Source organism: Eleutherodactylus coqui, chromosome 2, assembly GCF_035609145.1.
Source record: "Eleutherodactylus coqui strain aEleCoq1 chromosome 2, aEleCoq1.hap1, whole genome shotgun sequence".
In the NCBI taxonomy this organism is placed as follows: domain Eukaryota; kingdom Metazoa; phylum Chordata; class Amphibia; order Anura; family Eleutherodactylidae; genus Eleutherodactylus; species Eleutherodactylus coqui.
In genome coordinates this window covers 222,995,403-223,011,206 of record NC_089838.1, presented here as the reverse complement: position 1 = coordinate 223,011,206, position 15,804 = coordinate 222,995,403, and the positions used below count along the sequence as shown (strand labels likewise).

Sequence of the window (15,804 nt, the reverse complement as noted above, 5' to 3'; positions counted from 1 at the left end):
ACTTTGTTTTCCTGCACCAAGCCAAGTTTGCAAAGGCTCATGAGTGTCAGAATAATAGATACCCCCCCCCAAATGACTCCATTTTAAAAACTACACCCCTTAATGTATCCACTGATGGGTGTCATGAGTATTTTGACCCCACCGTTTTTTTTCAGGAATTAATTAAATTTAGAGGAGAAAAAATAAAATTTCATATTTTTGCAAATATGTCATTTTAAAGACATATTTTTTTCCTATAGTGCCCATGAAAATGAGGATTTACACCCCAAAATGGATACCCCTGTTTGTCCTGTTTTTATAAATATACCCATTGTGGCCCTAATCTTATGTCTGGATGCACAACGGGGCCTAAAATGAAAGGAGTAGTCGGTGTCTTTCAGAACATAAATTTTGCTTGAAGGCGTTTTAGGCCCCATAGCACTTTTGTAGAGCTCTTGAGTGGCCAAAACCATAGAAAACCCCCACAAATGACCCCATTTTGAAAACTAGACCCCTTAACGAATTTATCTAGGGGTGTACTGCCCATTTTGACCCCACAGTTTTTGAATGAATTCTAGCAATGTGAGCCCGGCTGTGACCCTGCGTACGGACGCGTAATGTAGTGCGCATAACTGCCTACTCACACAGGCGGTCATGCACAGTACTTTTCTTTTTTTGTTTGTATTTCCCGCACCGTCGCTTAGCGATGACGTGGGTACCCGCAGCCCGTATACAATGCAGTTGCGTATGGGCAGCGGGTATATCCGCGACCATGGAGCACAATGGGCTCTATGTCATGGATATCTGCGGTAAAATAGAACATGCTGCATTCTCTTTTCTGCGAGTGGATTACACAATTCCGACCCACTACTGTAAGCGGAATTGTGTAATCCAATGCGATTGATTTGCGTATTACAGCGGATCAAACGCATGTGGAATCCGTCATTCCTATCCGGTCATGCGAGACCGGCCTAAGGTAGATCGCTACCTTTTTATTACGTGACCGGCGACCGCTCAACGAGGCCACCCGTCACTGCTCCAGGCTCTCGGCGACCATTGGTTGCTGGGAGTAAGGAGATTTTAAATTTCCTGGGCTCCCCGACTCCTGCGCATGTGTCCGGTGTTTTGCTGGCGGTCGCATGCGCAGAATCCGGGAAAGTTCACAGAAGAAGATCGCGTCGGGGTGCAAATACGGAGGCCTCTGGTAAAAAGTTTCATCTCCTCTCACCAATCGCATCGGTGAGGGGAGATGAATCGTCACCTTTTTTTAACTTTTACATGATCGCCATTATCCATTGGATAACGGTGAACACGTGATCAGGAACCGCTCACTGCGGCCCACCGTGAAATCTCCATGCTCTCGGCTAAGTTTTGTAGCCAGGAGCAGGGAGATTTAAAATTACACTGGCAATCCATGGCTTTTGCGCATGCGTCCACCACTTCGGCGACGGGCGCGTGCGCGGAAGCTGGGGTAAGGTCTGCGGATAAATCCGCAGGCCTTAGGTACGTCATTTCATCCTCCCTCACAGATATGATCCGTGGCGGGTGATGAGACATAAGATTTTTTAACTTTTTTAAAACTTTTTTAAACTTTTTTTTTACTTTACATGATCACTGCTATCCATTGGATAACAGTGATCACATCCCCAGTATAATCTCTCTGCTCCTGGCTACACATGGCAGCCAGGAGCAGAGGGATTTTAAATTTCCCGGGGCTCGAGCCCCTCTGTGCACGTGCCCGATGATTGACATCGGGCGCGCATGCGCAGACAGGGATTCGGGCACCCGGGACATCGGGGAGGACTTAGGTGAATATTTTCACCTCCCCTCATGGATCCGATCCATGAGGGGAGGTAAAACTGACACTTTTTAAAACTTTTTCGCGATCGCCGCTATCCAATGGATAGCAGCGATCGTGGGCCCGGGGACCGCTCACCGCGGTCCCCGGTAACACCTCTTGGTTCCCGGCTACCTTCAGGAGCCGGGAACCAGGAGGTTTTAAATTTGCTGGGGGCTCCCGGGCTTCTGCGCATGCGTGTGACATCATCGTCTGGCGCGCATGCGCAGAAGAGCGGCAGCGGGTCCGGGAGGATCAGAATCTTCGGGGGCAGCGTGGAGAAGGCGGGTGAGTATTTTCAGCTGCCCTGATGGATCCGATCCATCAGGGCAGCTGAATCTTTACTTTTTCCCACTGTTTTATTTACTTTTTTGCGATCGGCGCTATCCATTGGATAGCGCCGATCGCAATGCCGGGTGGGGACTGCCCGCATCCTGCGATGACATCTCCATGCTGTTGGCTACCTTCGGGCACCGATAGCATGGAGCTGTCACGTCCTCAGGCAAGTGGGCATTAATCCAAAGAGGATGCATAAAACTATGTCCTCTAGGATTAAAGCCCACTTTCTGAGGACGTAGTTTCCCAATGGGGCAGTCGTTAAGGGGTTAAAATCGCTGTAATAAAATGTGAATATTATCTGGTTTAATAATGGCAATTTGGCATGTAAATCATACCCCGGGATATAAAATAGGGCATAAAATTCAGGAATATATATCAAAACACCTAATGAATATTATAAATGGGAACTGGTAAGTATTAAAGATGGGGGAAGCGGTGGTCCCTATTCATGATATTCATTAAAGGTACATATATTTCATTTAAATGGGCTACATCTCAGAGCCAAGAGCTAACTCAAGGTTTTCAGTGTCATTTTTGTTTCTTCTATGATGTAATGATTAAGAAATACCCATTTTCAAGTCGGAAAGATTTTCACTGTTGACCAGTGTTATCTAACATGAACTTTTTTGTCTTAAACCATAAGAATGTCACATTCAACCTAATAACGTTTTACGATATTGCAGCTTGTTTGTTACTTGTTATCTTTAGGAGTAGAACTGTGCTGTAAACTTCAGATGTTTAATAGCATATCTAGTAAAAGTTAGAGGGGTTTTCCGAATTGAAATATTACTTTTTTATGCTACCCATATTAAGAAATAACAATATAACCTATACTTACCTGTCCAGGGTCCCCATAACTCCAGCACCGCACTCCCCTCGCTAGGGTTCTGTTTACAGCCCAACTCTGAAACTTGGGGTAAATGGAGGTGCCATGCTTGTGTTCCCGGAACCTGGGACAAATGCATATAGAGTCATTTGTTATTTTTTAACATGAGCAACATAAAAAATGTAATATTTTAAATAGAAAACCTCTTTAAGAATGAAGAGATTTGAGGGTTTAAGACTTATGGCTGCAAAATATGTAATTTCCACTGGATAATTAGAAGAGCTCAATACCCTGCTTATTCTGCAATATTCTCTAAGTAGAATATTTTGTTCTAATTATTCTCTGGCAGAGACATCTGGAAATTGTTAGTATAGAAAATAGAACAGACGCTGTGATGAAAGATATATCTGGGTCTTATAAAGAAAATTCTTTGCACTGTACAGTATATTTTATGCAGACCTTATATGCAGAATTTTATGCGTTGTTGAGAGTGCAGTATGTCTTTTGGAGTTGCAAAGGATAAACTATCAAAAACCTCTCTTTCTAGATACGGCTTGTGTCCTTAAATGGGTTGTCTTATCAGGACAGCCCCTAACCATCCTATTAGTTTGAGAATGTAACAGCCGTGATATAGTAATTTGGTGCACTGTATTGTGATATCTTGATGCGTTATTTATGATTGTTTATAAGATTGTAAGTGACAAAAAAGAAGTTACAGAAGCTGTCCAAGTTATGAAAGGGTTTAAACCAGGACCGCCATGCTGTAAAATAGCAAAAGAGCTGATACTCATTGCTTCCCACTCCCCTGCTTGTCTTTTACTGCTAGCTCTAATCTCGGTGTTGTTGTTTATAGGCTGCAGTCAGCCTGTGCTGTGCCATAAATCTGCTGCTGCAGCCAATGATAGCACCCAGTGCTTGCTGAGCGCTGTCATTGGCTGCAGCATCTTGTTTGGAGCGTAATAATAATTTACCCCTACCCCTGATCTAATGGATGAACAAATTGAAAAATTTTATGCTTACTTCCAAGAAACACTTCATCTTCCTCGGATCGAAAATTGACCATAATGGAGAATCACGCCCTGAAAAAAATTGACAAATGGCACTAGTTTGCAGCACACTGCTAAATATGGATAAGATCTGCCAAAACAAAAACATAAGTATTTCATCGAAATGCTGGATAGTCAACACAATCATCTTCCCAATCGCAACTTATGGCTGTAAAAGTTGGACACTAAAGAAAACAGACAAGTGGAAGATTGAAGCCTCCGAACTTCGGTGCTGGAGGAAACTCCTACGAATTCCTTGGACCACCAAAATAATGAACAAAACAGTCGTAGACCGCATCAAATCAAAGTTTTCATTGAAGTGCAAAATTCCGAAACAGACTCTCTCATACTCCGGTCACATAATGCAAGGTAATACATTAAAAAACATTGAGAATGCCTGGAGCGGCCAGTGACAAAAGAACCAACATGCAAATGACTGAACTGAACCCCGTGGGGAGGGCTGTTCCATAAAGTGTCCGAGAGTCTGCCCCCTGACTAAACGGATAAAGATAGATAGAAATTAAAATATCAAATCATTGTGGGAAAAACCCCTTAGTATTGTTGTTATGGCAAATTGCTTCATTCTCTGTGTAATAACGGTGCTTTTACATGGGATGAAAGATGGAATGCCGCAACAAAAGCTACACGAGTAACTGTGGAGTTTGATGCGGAATTGTCTGCAGAATTCTGCCATCATCAATACCGCATTACAATCCATGTTAGGAGTGCAGATTTTAGTGCTGAGTATTCAACAGTAGGGCATAGTCTTCCAGCGTGGAAGACCTCTAACTTGCAAAGAAGTGCTGAGAAAAGCAGTATATAATGGCTGTAATGCACTAAAATATGCCTCCAAATTTCAAATAGCAGTATCATGGTCTGAAGGTATTGATGGTCTACAATAAGTATAGCCATCAATCTTATAGCTCCAGAAAACCCCTTTAACAGAGCATATGGTCAGGGGTTGTCGTTTTAAATGCTGATGAAGACATATTGATGGTGTCCTTTTTCCATATCAATATTGCCAGCTCCTAAAACAGCATATATTCAGTTTTTTTATGACTGCAGTCTGGCAGTGCATTCATCCTCTTTGCACACAGTGAAATGTGCCATATGTTTTACTGCCCATTATGTGAAAATAAACCTGCCTTATAAATTGACTATATTTTCCCTTTAATTTTCCCCTTAGAAACATATCTAGATTAAAGATCTATAAGTAATTTGAAAATCTAATAAGAAGCTTGACGTTGAGATTTACTCTCTGATGGAACACTGCAGTATCTTCCAGAGATTAGGACCACATCCAGACTGCTAACAAATAATTAGGAAGAGCATATCACAGATATCCTCAGTCCAGGCCAATGTTCAAACTTCTATTTAATTTTCCCCTTCCCACACGTAATGGACTCATTCTGAATCAAGATAATTACTGTATTCAATTAGCCTTCCAAGATTTGGTTTTTGCAGCATTATCAGCAGCAAGATAATGCCCTTCAGGGGTGGCATAGCACTGACCTTTTCATTTGAAGCTTTCCAGATAATGTTCTGACTAGTATATGTCATATTTCCTTGATAACATCTGCCCGGTTTTGTCTTGCTTGACTTCATTGTGAAATATACATTTAATTGTAACATTATCTGTCACATCTCACTGAGAGGCTCTGTAATTTTTTTTGCTATCATTATGCAGTTTTGACTATAATACAATAGATTACATACAATATGCCATTCGTCTCTAGTTATTATACTAAAAAAATGTATTTGATGTTGTGCCATATATTGCAAAGTGCTGTGCTTAGAAAATATTCACTCACTTGAATCTCTGACCCCATTGGGTTTGCAATCTAATTTTTTTTACCTAATGTGCATATATGAAGTGACCCAGGCAGGTGGAGACTTATTGCTTCTTGCAGGGATAGGCCCTATAGAGGTTTAAGGGCCTCATTACCAGGGGGGCCCTTTGCAAGTCTTTACAACTGAGGCTTCAAGCTTGGCAAGCACTCCCTGATATGGGCAAACTCCAAGATTTGAGTCGATACTAATGGAATCACATATGGGTGGAACGCCAAGTCCCTTTGGAGCACCTCAAAAAGAAAGCTCGATCACAAGGCCAATTTATGGTAATTCTGGTTTTGGAAGAACGTTGCCTTCAGTACCACATTTCTGCTTCAAAACTCTTTATTATCAGACGAGCAGTCTCTTGATACGACACAGCTGTACGGTTGGATAGGTGCTGATGAAAGTCATGCATACAGCATCCAGATATAAATTTCTGAATATGGGGTACTTTTTGTAGTTCCCCTTCTGATATGTATCTCTTGCTCTCTCTCTAGTGCTGTTCAATTCATAGCAATCAGAGATATTCTCTTTTCTCCTGCTCTCCCCGTGTTTCACATTACTCTCTATTGATTAAGCAAAACATGGTGCCCGGCCACTTTCCAGTTCCAGATCATCAGCATCCTTTATAGATAATTTTTAAAGAGATATACCCCCAAGCTAACACGCAATGAACTTTAAGTCCCTTCCTAATTAAACTACTAATGACCACTTGTCCGTTATATGTATGTATGTGTGTGGGTGCTTCTCATGCTCTGCCCCTGGTGATGTCATCGCAGGTTCTACAACATATATAAAACACAGAGCCTAACCGACAGAAGAACAACAAAGTTAGGGCTCTTGGATGGGGAAGACAAAAATAACAAAATGAGAATACAGCTAAGCCGTTATTATCTCAGACACAACTCAGCAATCCTGACAGAAGACACCGACCTACCCCCACCACAGAGATCTGGTGGGCTGAAGGCCCTGCGGTTACATCACTGCTGTGGGAAGACCATTGTGCAGTTTAGTAGAAAGTACTGTATACTGGATAAGCCTACAGCAGCCACCAGGACCTGTGATGATGTCACCGTCATGTGATCACCTTTGTGAGTGGAGTCAGGGATCACATGACCAGGGGCTGATCACTGTATCCAGGAGTTTACTGAGCTGGTGATGTATGGAAATCAGCATGGATGTACCACAGCTGTGTGTATGTGATGTATGTGAATCTGGATGCATATAGTAGAGCTGTGTGTGTGATGTGTGGGGCTCATAATAGATGTACCATGTAGCACAGCTGTGTGGCGCATTGTGCCACCAGAAACACTGGTACTATGATTTCCTAATAATTACTAGTCAAAGTGCTAACGGCCACTTGCCCATAAGTGTGTGTGTGTGTGTGTGAGAGTGCTTCACATGCTGCGCCCCCCTGATTACATGGGGGTGACATCATCGCAGGTCCTTCACGCTATTAAAAACCTGCGGAGCCAGACAGCAGCCATGTGTTGACAGGACCTGTGATGATATCACCGCCATGTGATCAGCCCCATGGTTTCTGAGCTCTGCCCCTGATCAGATGATGGTGACATCATCACAGATCCTAAACCAGCAGAGCCTGATCACATGACATCATCACAGGTCCTTCATCCTTGTTCACTGATTGAGGTATTATGAACAGACTACATCCCCCACAAACCCCTCGGCCCCAGTTGCTATGGATACACCAGTACTCAATCTAGCACTGGTTGTATCCATTAAGAATGTTCACAAGTTTAAATGTTGCAGTATCGGTATTGCTATTTTTTGCATTTACTGATATTTTCTTATTCATAGGTGGTTACTCAGCAACCAGAAATTAGTACAATCTTACCTGAAGTGGAAAAGCAGGAAGAATATAGGCTTTTCCAATAATAATCAGGGTGGCTTACTGTGCTGAGTTCCTTTCCTCTCCCATTAATAAATGGGGAGATAATGCCACCACATAGTCCTTAAGGGCTGTAATTGTTTGCCTTTATCTTTGTTTGGTGTGCCCCATGGGTTATATTTTAATGAATTATAATAAAATTGAGTTTTAATAATTAATCTATACTGTGAAGGACCAAATAATGACAATAGCTTACTATTTGCATGGAAATATTTTGACCAACTCCAATCCCTTTCACTATGTATTACATTAGTAAGTGACGCATTGCACCACCAGAAACACTGGTACAATAAATAATACTACCTTACATATGCAATGTTAGGGTGCCTACCCACTGGCAATTTTTTTTCCTGCGATGCTAAATTGCGTTTTGCGTTTTTTCTGAAGAGCAATTAGCATAGAATGTGTTCTTGTCCATTTGGGTTTTTTTTTTTCGTTTCGTTGCAATTTTTCACATAGGAACTGTCAGTTGCATATGTCTCCTTATTTTTCTCTTAATGCACCCATAAATGTCAATGGAAATTAACGAAAAACGCCGCGAAAAATGCTGCGTTTTTCACGCACGAAAATCGGCAACGCCAGTGGGTAGGCGCCCTAAGGGTCCATGCACATGACCATATTTACAGTCACTGCAATCTCTAAATTGTTCATTCAACCAATAAAAGTATATGGGGTCTTATTACACTTCCATATGCCTCAGATCTCAATTGTAGAAGTTTTTCTGATTAGGGGCAGAGACATAGATGACTGTAATGCAAAACACACTCGCTCCTGCGCAACTTTTTACGCAGAGAAGGAGTGTACTTTACGTGCGTACCTGCGCAAATACTATGTGTATTTGCGGAGGCACCCCTAGTTTACATGGGCACGAGAATCACCCCCCCCCCCCCGATTTAAATGGCTATTAAGCCAAACGAGGTGCCAGTGTTCGCGAGTAAGCGCAGCACCGATCCTGTATAATTGTACTTACAGCTTCGTAGAACAAAGCGGCAGAGACTCTTGTGCAGGCAGACAGTACATGGCTCTGCTGTGTACGAGACATATACTTCATGCAGATATTGTCTGAAGAGTTACAAGACGACAGCGCTCCCCTAATAACCTAAAAATGTGAGCACAAGCAAAACATTTTTATCTGAAACAGTTTATTTTATTACAGCCGTCACTTTTATTTGGTAAGGTCAGGAGGAGTAAGAAACAGATCAATTATTTTCTCTAGGTAAACACTGTGTTCCACCGTACATGAAAAATACTTTAATCCAACTAAATTGTATTTCTGAATAACACCCATCATTGTAAATGACAGCAGAGACAGAAAATCTGTAGGTAATACATGGTAAATGACATGTGATTACAGGTAAAGAATGATGCTATTCAGTCACACGTTTAACAGGTCTTAGATGTGAAGAGGCAGCTCCAGCTTGTAATACAGTGATTTATAATCACCGGTTACCCCTTTCTCACTCTTTATGTTATATTTTGTAGCGCAGATGAAAGATTTGATGCTTCATTTCATACTAATGTACTGGTGAACTCATCTGGACATTGCCAGTATTTACCACCTGGTAAGATTTACAATTTACATCTTTTTTGCCTTTATCGTCTCATGTTGTGTCCTGATCTTCTGCATGTTATACATCTATTCATAAGTGGATACTTTTTGCTTTGGCTGCATTTGTAAAGTGCCTACTAAAAATATTTATTATCTATCCCAAGGACCACGAGTATGGTGCACCGTGAATCCCACTAGTGAAGGGAGTGGCAGTGTTCATGCGTGACCACCACTCCATTCACTTTTGTGGGACGGAGGGAGATAGCTGAGCGTATTACTTGGCCTTCTCCATTGATAGTGAATGGAGAGGTGGTCACTCATGCGCACTGCCGCTCAGGTGAACTGAAGGTACAACTTTCTCATGATCCCTGGGGGTCCAAGTGGTCAGACTCCGAGCAGTCATACATTTATAACTTCTTCTGTGGATAGGTAATATGTGTTTTTGGTGGGATAACCCCTTTAACCCCTTTGTGACCAAGGCCTTTGATGCTTAAATGTCTACATCAGCATTTCGTATTCTCAAAACGATACATTCTAAGTGTTGATATTTTTAATTTGATGCCTAATTTTTTTTTTTATGTTTGTGGCAAGGATTGGGCTTCCTTATGGTACCAGGACAGGGCCAGTATGTTTCAATTGTACGTTTTATATAGAATAAAATGGGCAGAAATAGTATAAAATTCAAATTTCTGTATTATTTCTAAATCAGTGTCATAAATTTGAAAATAAAAAAACAGATTAAAAAAAAACTTATTTACAATACCAAATATGTGTACTCTGATTAACCTATCATCACTAGAATACCTAGGTGTAAAGATTAGAGATGAGCGAGCACCAAAATGCTCGAGTGCTCGTTACTCGAGTCGAACTTCCCGTGATGCTCGAGGGTTCGTTTCGAGTAACGAACCCCATTGAAGTCAATGGGCGACTCGAGCATTTTTGTATATCGCCGATGCTCGCTAAGGTTTTCATTTGTGAAAATCTGGGAAATTCACGAAAGTGATGGGAACGACACAGAAACGGATAGGGCGGGCGAGGGGCTACATCTTGGGCTGCATCTCAAGTTCCCAGGTCTCACTATTAAGCCACAATAGTGGCAAGAGTGAGACCCCCCCCCCCGCACTGTCAGCATAAAGATCGTTCTCCTCTGCCACAGCTGTAACAGCTGTGGCAGAGAAGAACGATGTTAGCCCATTGAATTCAATGGAGCTGGCAATACAGCCGGCTCCATTGAAAGCAATGGGCTGCCGGCGAGCGCGGGATGAATTTTCGGGAAGGGCTTCAAAATATAAGCCCTTACCAGAAAATCATCCTAAAATGTGTAAAAATAAAGAAAAAATGTATACTCACCTTTCCGCTGCAGCGGAACGTACGAAGGGTACATTCACAAGAGCGTGTTTTTGTGCGTACTTAGGTGTGTACATACGTCCGCACCTAGGTACGAGCAAAAACTCACGTGATCACAGCTGTGTGCTTGTTGTCAATGGAGCCTCAACAATGAAAAAAATTCACATATTTGGTATTGCTGTGTTTGTAATGCTCTGAACTATAAAAATATCACACTGCTTATCCTTCATGCTGAACCCATTAGGAAAAAAGTGCAGAATGCCAGAATTGTAGGTTTTTTGGTTGCACAGGCTCTCAAAAGAATTGAATACAAAGTGATTAAAAAGTGAACACCCCAAAATGACACTAATAAAAACTACAGCTAGTTCTTCAAAAAGCAAGCTCTCACACAGCTCCATTGACAAAAATGTGAAAGTTCCGGGTCTCAGATTATGGTCGCGAAAAGCAAATATTGTTTAAAAATATATATTTTTAGATTAGTAAAGCATTTAAAACTATAAAAGGTTGGTTTCTCACTAAGGGCTTAGTCACACGGGCGCATCGAAGAAGACGGCAGCACTTCAGGACGGACGTCTCTCTGCAGCGCCAGAAGAAAGAACACATGACGGGCAATGGAGCCGGTCACATGTTCTTTCTTCCGGCACTGTGGAGATTCGTCCGCATCTGCAGTGCGGCCATCTTTTAGTGCAGGAACACGGACGTCGATGCGCTAGTGTGACTAAGCCCTAATCATACTTAACCACAGAATAAAGTTTATATGTTATTTTTACTGCATCTCGAATGACATAAAAACTAATCTTCCCACAATATGCACTATTTTTCTTTTCATTTCACCCCACTTAAAAATTTCACAAGCTTTTCAGAACATAATATGGTACATTAAATGGTATTATTTACAAATACAACCCATCTCACAACAAGCAAGTCGGGGATAAAAAAACAAACAGAAAAAAGAAAAACCTCTGGTCTTAAAAGGAGTTAAGAAGCACTTGGTGTTTGCTTCCATGAACATAACGCAATGTTCTTAAAATTGTGTGAAAGTACATGGAATGATTGAGAAACCCTTTACAGTATATTGGATATATAGGTATTTGCAGAGTTTCGGTGGATTATTAGCCACCAGGCAAGCATAGAAGAAATGTAATGGAAGTCTGTGGGAGAAAACATAACAGTTTTTGAATTAATCTGAGCAAAGCGGAAGGAAAAAAATTATGATTTTAATTTTTTTGGCAATTGTGTCATTTTTGAAACCTTTTTTTTGTACAGCACACACATGAATCCCCGTTTGTCCTGTGTTCAGAAACATACACATTGTAGCCCTCATATTATGTCTGTATGCACAACGGGGCACAAACTGGAAGAAGTATTAAACTTCAACTGTTTTTTAACTTTTACATGATCGCCATTACCCATTGGCTAACAGCAATCACGTGACCGGGGACCACTCACTGCAACCTTCGGTCACTGCTCCAGGCTATTGGCTACCTTTAGTAGCCAGGAGCAGAGAGATTTTAAATTTCCTCCCCAGTTTCTGCGCTTACGTGTGCCATTTTGCTGACGGGCACATGCGCTAAAGTTGAGGAAAGATCCGCAGGTAAAAATCCCGTCGGGGGGGCATCGGAGGCCTTAGGTAAGTAATTTCACCTCCCCTCATGATTCAGATCCATGATGGCAGGTGAGATTTTAACTTTTTTTGAATTCAAATAAATTTTATTGCACATCGACAGCTTGGTCACATTTGTATAACACTTCAACCTTATCAAGACAAGCAGTGAAATAAACTTGGTAAACTATTATAGATGTGTCTGCTTCAGAGACTTATTATGCGAGCAGAAAATTAGCAGAGAAGAGGAGACAAAGAACAGAGTATCATGGGGGAATAACGTTGCGCTTCCCCCAGTAATTCTGAGGCATCTTGTTTGCGTTGACTCCCTGTTGTGTATTGTCCCCTTCTCTCCTCTCTGTCTTAGTCTATGTTACAAGACTGGGTGCCCAGTCTCGTCCCGTCTTGTAGTTCTGATATGGACCTTTCCTTTGCCGTCGACATTTATTTTACTTACTCTATGACAAACATTGGGGGGGGGGAGGGGGTAGGGAAGGAAGGAGGCGGAAAGAAGGGGCCTGGGGGGGGGAGAGGAGAGGTGTGTGGAGTTGGAAGTAGGTATGGCCGCGTGTGCTACGCCCAGGGGGTCTTTCTTACAATCTCATTAGTCTAAAGAGCCTTGCTCTATCCATTTTCTGAGATTATCCGTTCCCCTGAACGCCACCCACGGCTGCCATAGCTTGTAGTAGGCTTCCCATAGTTTGGGCTCGTCTGCCCCCAGCTCGTCCAATCTCATGAGAGTATGGAGTTCTTCCACCCACATGCCCCTGGTTGGGGCGGCGGCTGAGCGCCACAGTCTTGGAATGAGTCTTCTCATTGCTATTATAAAATGTTTTAATAGACTTACTTTCGCCTCCCTCACGGAGCCCGGGAACAGCGAGAGCAGGGCAAGCTTGGGCGTCATCGTAACGTCCGTGTGATTGACTTGATTGTACAGGGTTGTCACTTCTTTCCAGAGCTCGGCTACTGGCTGACATTCCCACCAAATATGGATCATGTTGCCTCTGCTCCCGCCGCACCTCCAGCACTCCGAGGAAACCTGGGGAAAGATCCTCTGCAGTTGGTCAGGGGTCCTGTACCACCTTGAAACTATCTTGTAATTAAGGTCTTGAATTTTCCCTGCCGTGGAAACCTTATGGGTCAGATTCCAGATCCTTCCCCAGTCCTCCTCTGTGAGGTTGTCCCCCAACTCCCGCTCCCAGGATCCCTTGTACCCCAGGGCCTCGTCCCCCGTCTCCCGGTACAGCAGCATTTTATATAACCCAGAGATCATGTGCCTCTGGGATAGGCCTGAAAGACAGATTTGTTCGAACTCCGTAGGGGATGCTGTCAAATTCCCTTTCGGCATCAGCGAGCTCACAAAACCCCTTAACTGCAGGTATTGCAGCCAAAAACCTGGCTGTGGTGGAGCCTGGTCTAGAATCTCTGTCAAAGATTTCAATCCTGACTCTGTCATTACATCTCTTAGTCTGGGGGTTGGTGTAGCCGGGAGGGACAGGAGACCCGTCCTATTTTTGGTGGTTTCAAACAAGGGGTTTGCAGTAAGCGGTGTTAACGGCCCGGGAACCGTGACCAAGCCCATGCGAGGCGCAAAGCCCGCCCATGTGGTAAACAATTGGAGACTGAAGGGGGAAATATTGGGAATATTTTTTATCCACCTGGTTGGTATCCAGGGGGCTCCGTATAGGCCATCCGTCTCCCCTGCATGCTCCATTTCCACCCATAGCCTTGAACTCCTGCTCCTGATAATATCAAGGGCACAGTTTGCTATGTTGGCTTTATGGTATAACGAGAAGTCTGGTAGGCCCAGGCCTCCCTTTTCTTTTTCCCTCGTCAGTATGGAGTGGCGCAGTCGTGGTTTGCACCCCTTCCATACGAAGTTAATAATCAGGGATCTAATTTTTTTGAAGAAAACTCTTGGTAGACCTATTGGAATGGTTTGGCAGATGTATAGAAATTTGGGCAGCACGTCCATTTTTACCGCATTAAATCGCCCATTCCATGAGATATAGAGGGGGTTCCATTTGCCCAAATCCTTCTCCAGGCTTTCGACAAATGGGATAAAATTTAATTTAAAGGCTTCCGCAGGCTCCGCTGAAATGCTTATTCCCAAATATTTTAAGTGTGAGTCGACCCACCGAAAGGGGAGTACCGACTTCAGATGAGAGACCTCGGCCTGCGGGAGTGTTATGTTCAGGGCCTCTGATTTCTGTGCGTTGACTTTGTAGTTATTAATTCTCCCGAATTTCTCGAATTCCTTTAAGAGCACAGGCATGCCGATTCGGGGGTTAGACAGGTACAGCAGCAGATCATCGGCAAATAATGCCATTTTATGCTCTGAGGTGCCAACCCTGTAACCCCTTATTGAGTCATTGCTGCGAATAGCGTTCGCTAGGGTCTCCATAGTAAGAATGTAGAGAAAGGGGGAGAGGGGGCACCCCTGCCTCGTCCCGTTACCCACTCTGAGCGTATCGGACAGCGTCCCGTTCACTCTGATTCTTGCGGTCGGGTCCTGGTAAAGTGCCATGATCCACTGGAGCATCCGTGGGCCCAGACCGATTTTCTCTAGTGTGGCAAAGAGGAAGGTCCAACTCACCCTGTCGAAAGCCTTCTCTGCATCGATCGACAGGAGGCATAGGGGGGTGTTAGTCGATTTGGCTCTAGCTATTAGGGACATTGTTTTTATAGTGTTGTCCCTTGCCTCTCTGCCAGGGACAAAGCCAACCTGCTCCAAGTGGATCATCTTAGGGATTTGGTTTTGTAGTCTGTTTGCTATCAATTTAGCAAACATCTTGAGATCGACGTTTATCAGTGAGATTGGCCTGTAGCTCCCGCAGGCCGAGGGGTCCTTACCCGGTTTAAGTATAACTGTGATGTGGGCCTGCAGAGCCTGCCTGGGGAACGGGTGGCCTTTGTTCACCGCATTAAATGCGTCCAAAACTACTGGGGCAAGTTCTTCCGCAAATAATTTATAAAATCTAGCTGTATATCCATCTGGGCCCGGGCTCTTACTTACTTTCAGATTTTGGATTATATTGGTCAGTTCTGGGGGTGAGAAGTCCTGCTCCAGGGCCTCAGCCTCTGTTGGTGCCAGGCTCTTAGGTGCATATTCAGAGAGGTAGGCATCTATCTCGTTTTTAAGGGTCTGATGTGGAGTATGTGTCTCTATCGGGATGTTGTAGAGTCTGTCGTAGAAGGATTTAAATTCCTCCAGTATATCCTTGGTGTTGTGTACTACTTGGCCTCTGGCGGATTGAATTTTAGGGATATATGTTTGAGGGGTCCTGGGATGGAGGGTCCTAGCCAGGTGCGCCCCACATTTGTCCCCGTATTCAAAGGACCCTTTTCTGATTTTGTCCCTGAGAGCCAAGGAGCGCTGGTCTAGTATCTCTAATATCTGTTGGCGGACCAGCGAGATTTCCGCCCGCAGTGTTTCGTTTTGCTGTCTTTTGTTAGTATTCTCCTTGGCCCTCATGGTAGCAAGTAGCCCCGTCAAGGTGGCCGCTCTTTCTTTTTTAATCCTGGTTCCCTGGGAA

General features: G+C 43.4%; 1 protein-coding gene across 2 annotated transcripts in view; it reads left to right on the top strand.

Annotated features, from left to right (window-relative positions):
* The window catches only part of CHRNA7 (cholinergic receptor nicotinic alpha 7 subunit), a 205,120-nt gene that overhangs the window by 164,041 nt on the left and 25,275 nt on the right, over positions 1-15,804 (top strand). For both annotated transcript variants that reach the window (XM_066589960.1, XM_066589961.1), the window contains exon 5: positions 9,252-9,331. In XM_066589960.1, coding sequence (XP_066446057.1) covers positions 9,252-9,331 — 80 coding nt within the window. The remainder of the gene's footprint in view (positions 1-9,251; positions 9,332-15,804) is intronic.